The 11268-nt window shown below is 41.9% G+C and overlaps 2 protein-coding genes across 5 annotated transcripts in view; one reads left to right on the top strand and one right to left on the bottom strand.

Moving 5' to 3' along the window:
- Window positions 1-2003: 2003 nt before the first annotated feature.
- dctn6 (dynactin subunit 6) lies at window positions 2004-4732 on the bottom strand. Its single transcript, XM_030430851.1, has 7 exons — window positions 4606-4732; window positions 4301-4365; window positions 4093-4198; window positions 3922-4010; window positions 3642-3689; window positions 2488-2630; window positions 2004-2397 (listed from the first exon to the last, which is right to left on the bottom strand). The coding sequence occupies exons 1-7, from the start codon at window positions 4638-4640 to the stop codon at window positions 2299-2301; spliced, it is 585 nt and encodes a 194-aa protein (XP_030286711.1). The 5' UTR covers window positions 4641-4732; the 3' UTR covers window positions 2004-2298.
- A 1993-nt stretch (window positions 4733-6725) lies between these two features.
- LOC115589728 (zeta-sarcoglycan-like) overlaps window positions 6726-11268 on the top strand; it is a 40274-nt gene continuing 35731 nt past the window's right edge. For 2 of the 4 annotated variants that reach the window (XM_030430840.1, XM_030430841.1), the window contains exon 1: window positions 6726-7078. In XM_030430840.1, coding sequence (XP_030286700.1) covers window positions 7040-7078 — 39 coding nt within the window. In that variant the 5' untranslated portion in view covers window positions 6726-7039. Of the gene's footprint in view, window positions 7079-8248; window positions 8332-11268 lie in introns of all 4 variants that reach the window. The other 2 variants (XM_030430839.1, XM_030430838.1) reach the window with 2 other exon arrangements.

Raw genomic sequence — 11268 nt, 5'->3', positions numbered from 1 at the left:
AATGTTTGATTTGACAAACAAAACGAGAACATTAATATATTAAAGCTACAAATATTGAAAGTATATTTCCAAACGATGACAGCACCCGAAGTGTTTGCAGTCAGAAGATCTCCAACGTCATTAAGATTCATCCTGTAGGCGAAACAGATATATGCACCAACTCTCAGGGTGTTTCATCCAGCAGTTGTCGAGGTATTTCAGTCTGGACCCGCCGACCGGCATCGCCATCCTCGGTGCCACGTCGCTAGCTTGGCTAAAAAGGCCTGACCTCCAGTGGATCAGGGTCCCTGTTGTGATGAAATTAATTATTTCTGTGGGATTGGAATGGAAATCACTGCGGCCTATAGGTCACATTTCACTTTTCAAAGGTGGAGTGGACCTGGATGCAAAGGTCAGCTGTCAGAAAGCCTTTATCCTCTCAAACCAACTGGTGGCCTGTTTGACCATGACTGACTGGAGGACTGCACGGAGACTTGAACTATATGTGCTTCAGAGAACACACAACATAGCAGGGCACAGTCGTAGCCGCACATGTTTGTAAATGGTGGGGAAATGTGAGTTTACTTAACGTCTCACTCGCATTTTCACAGCCAACCCCTTCAGGATCCAGCCCTGCATTGCAAAACTAAAATCTCATGCCTCCTTTGTTTGTGATAAGATGTTATTGACTCTTCTAAGAATGCTGCATTTTGTAGCAAAGGCCAAATATTGACTTGTGATAATCCCGTGAATAGAACAGCACATACCACCGCCATGCACAAAAGTCTGCCTCGACAAACGAGTGGAAGCTTGTTAATTCAGTTTCACAACAGTACAGTAAGGGAGAGTTATAAATAACCGCCTCCAAATATAGAACCATGTTTGAACTTCCTCTCAAATTCCTGCCATGAGTTGCTATCATCATAGCCATTTTGCCTCTCTAAACACCCACCGCAGATTAAAAGGCCACGCTCGCCCTCACCATGAGGTCCTTGTCACTCTGCACATCCGTGCAACTGTGCCAAGCATCTGTCTCTCTTGTCATATTGAAGCAGACTGATGCTTTGGCAACACCCTAAAATAAAAACGGTGGTAGCAGGGGAGGGGAGGAAAAGGGGAGGGGGAAACAGAAGAAGTGAGAACGGAAAGGAGCCGAGACGTGGCCCCGGCTGCACTCCGCGGCTGAAATAATTAGCCCCTGGTTGATGCGGACTCCTTGTGGGACTCCACCGTGACATGTTCAAATGAGTATTGGCAGTGTGCGACACCAGCTGTGAGCCTCCTACAGGGAGCTGCCGCGCCGCGCACGACACAAAGCCTTTAAAACTCCGCAGAGCAGCGGCCTGGAGATTTAAGAGTTTAAGGGAAACAACTGTTAAATGTGACATCTGAACTTTTAATGCCAGGTGTTGCAGGCAGCGAGGCACTACTGACTCACGCACACACACACACACACACACACACACACACTCTTATCTATCCACATCCAATTCTGCGATGCTGCGGCACAGATGGGACAACCACCCAAGGGGCTCAGGCATGAGGAGGGGAGCTCCAGGGATTAGTCGGGCCCATGCTGCAGCGGAAATGCAAGTTGCAGCCACGCCCGTGTCAATTACAATCAAACGGGCATTGTGTGGAAATCCCAGTGTACCCAGGGCACCAATTTGGCAACCCCTGGTGGGAGGGGGCAGAACTGGCAACCCACTGAATCCAAGACGGGGACCACCACACCCAAGGTTATATTTTGAAGCATTGTTTGTACTCCACAATTGCTCTTTTGAAAGAGTCGCCAGTGAATATGTCATCGTCAGACTATTTTTGGCCCACAAACTTGGCTCTCTGACTATTCTTGGCATGAAAAGCAAATAATACATTTATTTTTAGTTGTATTATTATAAAATCCTATTTTAATCGGATACTTGTGTCACCTGATGAAACAAAGGCTTCAGAGCGGAAAGGACAGAGGGCGGACAAACAGTTGCTCAACAGCCCCTCCTTGTGGTAAAGAAGCGGAAATTGCAATCTTTATTATAATCTTTATTGCAACATGTTTGGATCATTATTGGAACAATTATAAATATATATGATTATAATTGATAAACAAGAAAATGGCACAAAAGAAATTAGAATTTTGTGTCCAAACAATGTGATGAGTAGTCCAAATATTGATCTGAAAGTGAAAGTGCAAAGCCAGAAGTAGTCATGCGTGTTCAGAGGTGATGAAATCAAGAGTGTGTGATGGTCATGTTCAGTGTCAGAGGTATCATAAAGACAACAGGGTGACACAAGTGCAAGTCGAGGGAAATGTCTCCGTCCTCAGTTCCTCACAGGCGTGCTGTTGCCTTTGGCCGTCTTCTTCATGTGGTGGTAGTTGGGAAGGATCTTCATCAGGAAGTCGAGCTGTAGAGTCTGAGGCTGTGAGATAAACAACATAAAAAATAATGGCTGGTTAGAACACGAATTTGTGACACGGAGGCGAAGAGAAGTATCGGCAGGGAGGCTGACCTGTGGCTTCTCACTCTGCACACGCCGGATGCAGTTTGAACCGTACACGACCGTGTTCTCCGGCACGACCTCGCACGTGTTGACCTGGCAGCACGCGCCGACGATGCACCCACTGGTCAGGATCACGTTTCTCCCGAGATCAGCTGGGATTTAACGTCGACAAAAGGATTTACATTTGGTAGATTAATGCACCGAAGGAATACGGAAATTCAGATTAAAGGACGATATGATCACATATATTGATAAACCTGGTCATATTTTTTGGAATATCTCTGAATGTGACATGTTACAAATCAATAAAGCAGGGCCGCTTTAAAGCAATAATGCTTTTTTTATATTATTTTGAATAATAGCCCTAAAGTATCTGATTTGAAATTTACTTTAAATTGCAAAATGTAGGAGTTTTAGCTTAAAACATTTAAGAATAAAAGTAATAATCAAACGAATGTAACGTTTGGTGCTATGTCAAAGAGTTTATGAAGTTAGCATGCTAGTTATCTAGAAATTAGCCCCCGGAAACGCCCTCAACACTCCCTTGGTGCTCAGAGCCTCAGATTCAAGTCAACTTATTGGCCTGCTAGCTGCACTGCTAACTGAGCTAACCAGCTACATGTAGAGTTATAAGCAGTTAGCAGTTACTTTAATGATACCCTGCCCAATATTTGTTTGGAGCATGAATTTAACAGGTGGTCAGTTTGATTTTCTGGTGATAAATGTGCTCAGCTGCAAAAAACTACAAGTAAAAGTGACTTATACGTGTATTTACTTTCACGTTTATGCCGTTTACTTTGGGGCGACTGATTTTCAGATCCAATATTCATTCATTTGCCAATAAAATGAATGAATCTGATGAAAATATTATCCGATGCAGCATGTAATCTGCAAAGTAACTGGTGACTGAAGTTATCAAATAAAAAAAGTACCAAATCTGCCTCCAAAATATAGTGGAGTGGAAGAATAACGCAGAAGAAGCGCCTCAAACTTGAACACTACTTGAGTAAAGGTACTTAGTTACATTCTGTCCATGTAAACTAGTGAATAACAAATGTTCCCGACTGCTTCTTTCATCACTAAACAGTGTGTCAGTGTGATATAAACTGGTTCGTATCCGAACAGATGATTGCATCCATACAGAGCGTGACTGCAGTTCTTACCTTTAGACTCGATGACATTGTTGTCTCCAATCTTCAGAGCTTGAGAGACTGAAGTAGAACTGTTAAAGGTTTAACCGCTCTAAAGCACTCAGTATGTTTGTATCAGAGATGAGTGGGACATTTTAACAGTGCTCTCTGGTGGACATACTACAGACTAGCAACTCTGTTTGCACACATATTCTACTATGCCTGTGGATATGTTCCTTGTTTTTGATCAGCTGATATGTACTCAGGCACATCTTCAACACGCTGCCTGTGTATTTGCTCAGTGAGAGGATACCACACCCAACCTCAAACACGTTGTTGGTCCCGATCGTCATGGTCTTTGGCTCCAGTCCCTCTGTGTCTGGCAGGATGTTCTCTGGATAACTACAGGGGACACAAACACAGATGAGGTGAGGTGAGAGTGGAACGACCCCACAGGGAAATTAAGTTGGAATACACACAGTACCTGTTAATAATAAGTGCCTGCTCCTCTATCAGATTGCCCTCTCCGATGATAATGGGCCCTGCCTCTGCTATGATCCGAGCTTTGGGGTGGACAACTGTTCTGGCACCTGGAAAATAAAAATAATCATTAAACAAATAAATAAATAAATAAATAAATAACAAGCTGGATTAAAAAAATAAAATAAAATATGGAGGCAGCAGATTCTCACCTATGGTCACATCTCCTCTTATTTCACTCTCGACACACACAACAGCTCCAGCTGCGATCTTAGCACTGCAACAACACACAGATTACGTTTTTATAATCATAAAGATATAAAAGCTTCATCACAGGCAGACAGGCGATTATATGATCTCTATAATTAGCTGTCAGTAGCTCGTGAGGGGTGTCAGCATCGGTTACAGAGCAGAATTATCCAACGATGACACACATTTATATTTCTTTGGAGCTAAACCTGCACAACAATGATCTCATGACATGAAAATGTGACGCTGGTCAAATGTAGACATTTACCTTTTCTGTGCCATGATCTGCTTCGCGTCTGACATGGTTGCGATGATGAATAAATTAATCGATGATCGATTAGAAATCCTTGTAAAGAACTGGCGCTCCGGGGTCGATTGAGCTTGTCTGAAAAGAGGTTTTGCTGCCCTCTACTGCATTTTTATGAGTACTTCAATGAGCAGATATTGAAACTACACGGGTTATCTAAATGTTGATACAGGAAGGCCCACTTAATATTCATTAACTACAAATCAGCATTTATTTTAAGCTCTTTTCAAGCCTTCATGTCTATAATAATATTCATTAAATACGCCAAAGAATCCCGATACTTTTACTGCCATTCCTCGAACTATATTCTTCCTTTTCTTTTCTTTTTTATTTATTCTTATTTACCTTCCACCCATAAACCTAGTTATGTATATAACCAATTCACAGTGTATAATGTACAGTGTTTATGTTGGTTTTGCCTACATCGCCTCCAGTGATGGCATGTAACTACTTACATTTACTCAAGTAAAGTATTTAACTTGAGTATTTTCTTTTCTCCTTCTCTTTTACTCCACTCGAGAGGGAAATATTGTACTATTTATTTTCCTATTTTTAGGCCCATCAGACAGCTTCATTCTACAAATTAGTTTGTATTTGATAATCTTCAAATTAATTTTACATTCCAAAGATTTCAGGTTTCCAGCTTCTTGAGTGTGAAGATTTGTTGTTTTTCCGCTAACTGTTTAATCAGTCTAATTTGTACGTGATCAGTTTGAGTTGTGACTCATTGTGACGGCTTGTGTCAACATTTCTAGAGGTTTTCCAAACAAAATAATAACAAATAAGATAATTAAAAGATATTCAGTGATAAAAAAAAAAAAAAAAAATCAGATGGTCCTGTTAAAATCCTGTTGTCACTTTGATGCATGAGAATAAAAACACAAGGGTGTCAGACGTCACAGTAATAAATTACTTTTAACCGTTTTGTACAATTTCCTGGTTACACTCATTGTTGTCGTAGTGTCACTGTGTGTCCTGTTGGGGGCATCAGCTACCAATGAATGTAGAATGAGTCAGATTCCTTTGACTGTAGGTGCTGTTGGAGAATAATCCCACCGTTGATATTCATGTAGAGACTTGCAAATAAATATCAGGTGTTTGTACCTTAAAATTTACTGAGAAAATATCATTTATTTTCTCTGAATGACGGTTAAACTTAATCTGCAGATGACACCAAAATGCCTTGTCAGTTTGAGTCAGTCAGTGAGAGTTTGCCTCTGATGATGTGTTGTTAAGTGTCACTTGTTTTGCCGCAATATCCTTGTTTTAAATGGTTATTTTAGCCAATGTAGAGTCTCCTCCTGTGGGATTAGAATTGTGTCAAGTCAGACTGTTTACTGTGATGAAAACAGGAATCTGAATGGTACCATGTTTTCAGAATAAAATGTATTCTCTGATGTATGACAATTATGTCATGTCAGATCTTTTACCATTTTGAATCAAATGTATTTATTCATTCTGTTTCAGCGGCCAGAAAAACACAAATAAGATTTATTTTAAAGCATTAACATTGTACACAAAAGTATACTTACTCCACATTTAAAATAAAGATATTGTCCTGTATTCTATTATTATTCTATTCTATTATGATATTATTATTATTATTATTACTATTATTATATTTTATTATCCCCATCTGACATCTGTATGAGTTACTTCTCAAAACAAAAACACACTAAATGCACTTACTTACATCACACTACCGATTAGCAATGTATTTTTTGTGTACACAGCTTCAGTGATTTAGCCGGTAAAGTTGGATCTCATTGCAATTATTTTATATACTGCTGGGAAGCTTATCCCACAATAATATATCCTAATTTAAATCTGACTCAAACTGTCAAGTAGGGTAAGTATAAAGTAAAATACTTGCCTCAAAGTACATTAAAAGTACCTCAAATTATACTACAGTACTTGAGTAAATGAAGTAATTCCAACATTGTTTAGAACAATTACATCCCATAAAAACAAACAAAAACAAAACAAAAGCAGAGACGCATGTGTGCTCGGCGTTACGACTTTTATTTTGACAACGCCTCCCGGAAGTCTTTATTCTTCGTTGTCGGCAGTTTGACGGTCGGTTGAGTTTTGAAGGAGGGCGACTCGTCTCACGAGCTCCTTGAAGGAAAAGTGAGCGGCGGAGCGGAGCACCTGAGCCCGCCGTCCTGAGAACACCGCAGCCGGCTGGAACTCTAGCCACGGCCCCTCACACGCCTTTAGATATCTTTAAAAGTATTCTTAATATGTAATAGACAAATAAAGACAAAACAAATAATTCCCACTTGACTCCTCAAACGTCGGATTCTCTCTCTTTGTCGGGGAGAGCAGCTAGCTTGAACGAATCTCGCTCGTCAGAACTTTGTGGAAATATGTAACTGACGGATGAGACTTGAACATGGAGCAGTCGGCTACTCTCGACATAGAGACGCTGAAGGTAAGATGACAACTTTAAAAATATACGTGTTTTTTTAACACTTGCGCAAAACTTGCAAGTTTACGAGTGTAATTTTACTGTTAAATTGACACGACCGTGTCACCGAGGAGGAGTTTTAATAACCTAACGTTAGCTTCAACAGGACATTGATGTAACGTAGCTAAGTTAGTTATGAATAATTCACCTTTCAGATATTGTGTTTTATTCAGCACTCAACACACTCGGGCTTCACGTCATGAGTGCTGTCTGCAACAGGTGCACTCCAATTGTTCCATTAAGAAAAATCCCCATCCAGCTAATTAAAGATGGATGTAAAGTGTCTCAGCCATGCAGCGGTTGCGTCTCTCTCCAGGCACTGATCTCCACTGACCAGCGCTCAGAGCAGCTCCAGGACGGCCACCTGGATCTCTTGAGCACCCCCTCTCTCGCATTAAAGCCCTCATATTCTATGCATTCTCCCCTTCAAGAATCACAGTAATGTGACAGCCTATGAATATTCTGCCTGCGTGGTTTCTCATTATCATTCCGGTCTAGCAGGGGGAGGCAGTAACCTCTGGGTACAGTATGTGCATCTCGTCTCAGTTGCTGCTGCTGCAGTGCAAAAAAAAAAGAAAAAGAAAAGAAAAAGGCAGCTCCGTGTCAGAAACCTACACAGCAGAGCTACTGTTCGGGCTGTGCACTCAAGTTTAGGCAATGGGCCGGCTGCACACACACACACACACACACACAGAGAGAGAGAGAGCTCTGGGCTTAGTGGTTAGGTCACGCTTATCGGTCAAGAAATCACTCCTGCACACTGCCTCCGAGCTGATCCAGCACTTCCCACTTAGTGACAAGTCTGCAAGTTTTAAGCTAATTTGTCATCTTTAATGTGATTTATTTTTTTTTTTTTACAAGTATTTGAAAGTGTAATAATACAGCATTTCCTCTAATTAACACAGGCTTTGTTTGCAACAGTATTTTTTTTTATAGATAAGGCTGCGCTCAGTCTGCACTTCCCCCGTGCGTTTGACTGATGAATGCAAATGACGCCTATGGGGGTGCTGTCCAAAATGGCCCCGTAGGCTCTCCAAGGATTTGCCAGGGATTAGAAAAGCAAAGCTAGTGTACTGTGGAGAAGTGTCTGTCTGTTTATATCAGCAGTTTGTCGTCTCCCTCCCCCGCTGGCAGACCTTTCATCAACGCCGAGGACGGAACTGACAGAGCAGACCTGACAACAAACCAGCTCTTAATAGATGCTGCAGAGGTCAGAGGTGCGTGTTTGTTGCACACCTTTGTGTTGCCGAATACAAACGTTTTTCATGAAAGTGTCATCAAAGGGAAATATTCTGTGAAAAAAACTTCTTCAAACATGTCTGTGATGTTCATTCTTCTCAGCTCTGATTGAAAAGCTGCAACCTTTCTCCGCGCCGGACTTATTGGAGATCTTTGATCCCCGCTGAACTCGAGCTTTCAGCCGGGTAACCTTGTTGCTTTCAGTCGAAGGAAGTCCGCTGCCTTCCACCCATAAAGGGCAAACGCACAGCAAAAGATGAAGCCATTGACAAGTGCCAGCGCTATTGTCAACTCCACCAGAGATGATGGAGCCACAAAAATTGGATTTCGCGTCCAAAGTGGGGCGGCTATCGACAGCAGCAGTCTCGCCTGCATGCTTGATTGTCACATCAACAAAATGTGAAATGGTTCCATCAATGCTTCCATCAATGCATTGGCTTGCGCAAATGATAAGTTTAATTGGCAGGCATGTCTGTCTATGTTTTTTTTATTTTTTTGGTCAAACTAAAAAGCCCTCACAAGAAAAATAACAGGTGCTTTGATAACGCGTGTCAAGCTTCTAACACGATGGTGTCCATCTCTTCTCCCTGTTGCTGCCTCGACGAGTGTGTGGCATTCCTCCGCAGGATGGATGAGTACAGGCTTTACAGTCATTAGTGCATCTCAAATGTTTTCTTACCTCCAGCTGAGGAGGCCCCGTGGGACTCCTCCGGCACCGCAGAGTGAGGGAGCGCTCAGCGATTTGCTGATTAACACTATCAAGCATTAATAACGTCTCATTTTCTTTCATTAGGGGCTTCTCAGCTGCATTTTGCTGCCTCTGCAGCATGTCACTGTTTGATCAAAACAGCATGTGCAATATCACCCTCTACGCTAATTGGTGAAGATGAGGCGTGCTGGCAGTGGAAAGGGACTGCTGGGTAATTGCTGGCTTTGGCTGGATCCAGCTGTTAACGTCTGTAGTGAAAGCTCTGAGGACCCCCTTGCTCTCCCCACTCCTAGCGAAAAGGAAAGCGACACAGATCTCAGAACAGACTTGAGAGGGTTGATGAAGTAGCATACACGATGACAACTTTGGTTGTGCAAGAAATCCACATAGATCAGGACCAGCAGGATCAACAGAGATAGCAGTTTTTTTTTTATTTTTTTTTTTTATAGATTATTGTACTTTAGAGAAGCTAGTTACCATGTGGGTGTTTTCTATTAATAGAAGCCACATGTAATCAGGGCTGTAGGTGGTAAACCATCCGTAGCTTTGAGTAGATTTCAGACCCATCTGTTCGCTGTAATCTGTTGACATTTGTCTCGAGCATACTAGAACGCATCTTGATAGTTTAATCATAGATGGAGCTGCACAAAACAAGCCATTTCGGGTGAGGATTGCAGATACACACGTAATTGTGGACCGCTTCATACAATGAGACTCAAAAATGAGCTATCTTTTTCAGAATCGCTTTAAAATTCTTCGTTGCTCCCTCCCAGTATGTGTCTGCTTTTGCTTCTTATAAAGTTGCACAAAAAACACATATCGTGTTTGGACAAAAATGTAATTAAATTACTATAATAAGTTATAATAGGCTGGTAATGTTGTGCACAGCAAGTGAAATAAAATCACAAAAGGAAAGGAAGCATTCTTCTCTGACCTACTCTGCTGTGTAGCATAGACTACGAATAGAAGACTAGGAAGTTGCTGTAGTAACGTTGCACAATCAGGGACTTGTTATTTCTCTTCTGTGGCAGCAAATAATACACAGACCTTTCAGCTACCCTGCAAACTGAGCTTATCCCCACACTTAACGGCTCACTAAAGTAGTAATAGCATGCACTTTCCTGTGTCCAGCAAAGTGCTGCTGCCTTCCTCCCACAACAGGAGAGACTCACTCCCCACAACAAATCAGATTCTGTCACACAAACAGGTTGCCAGCCCACCGTCTTTAAAGGGGAGGCTCGGCTGGTAACACAGGTTCAAGTAGGTGCATGTTCGATGCCAGATGCTGAGGCAATATCGCCAACATGCTATGATTGCAATATCTGGCCACTTTGCATCATAACCACCTGAAAGTGGGGAGACAAAATCTCTCAGTGTCCCTCTTATTATCGTGCCAGCACCAACAACACAGGAAAAACATGTTTATTCATTCATTTAGTCTGTAATGAGGACATGAAAGCACACAGAAATGGTGCCAAGCTGCCAGCTTGACTGGTCCGCCAGGTGCCTGGTCAACCTTCATTTTACTGGGATATTTCATGTCCGGTGGCAGAAAAAAAGTCACTTTGAAGTTGAGGTTTACACATCACACTTCAATATAAAAGTTGGTTGTTGGTTGTTAGTCCTAAACTGTATGATATGTAAATGGATAGAGGACAACATTTAAGAGAAAGGCAGTAAACCAAGTAACAAACTATATCTTTAAACATGAGTAGCTTTATTTTCTCTGTTGATGGTTGAGAAAACACAAAAAACACTGGTTTGAAAATGTACCCAGCATGGAGGTCAGTATAGCCCCAGTGCAAGACGGGGTTAAATTGGCCCAATGGCAATAAGGTGTTTTGGCCCACCACCAAAAAAAACAATCAGAAATCATTAATTAACAAACAACGCTAGCAGAAAAAAACAGCAACTGAGGGAAGCACTTTCAAGAGTGGAATACACTGTCATCAATAAAATACAAGAATAAAACGCTATAACTGATAAAATGCACCAACAGTAGGGTCACGATGTCTGAGATCCCAAACCTGCTGAACGTAACCCCACCCTCTCCACTACACACGACAGCACCAGCTCAACTATCTGAGCGAAGGGCACAATCCCCCGAGAAATGAACATGAATCCCAGAATATCCCAGGACCCCCTCACTCCCCCCTCCTGACACAATCAGGTCGGCACGGACCGTACAAGTGCTGAATTTTGATCT

The sequence above is a fragment of the Sparus aurata genome, chromosome 10 (assembly GCF_900880675.1).
Source record: "Sparus aurata chromosome 10, fSpaAur1.1, whole genome shotgun sequence".
Classification (NCBI taxonomy): domain Eukaryota; kingdom Metazoa; phylum Chordata; class Actinopteri; order Spariformes; family Sparidae; genus Sparus; species Sparus aurata.
Note: the sequence above shows the minus strand (reverse complement) of the source record. Positions and strands in the feature narration are given on the sequence as shown.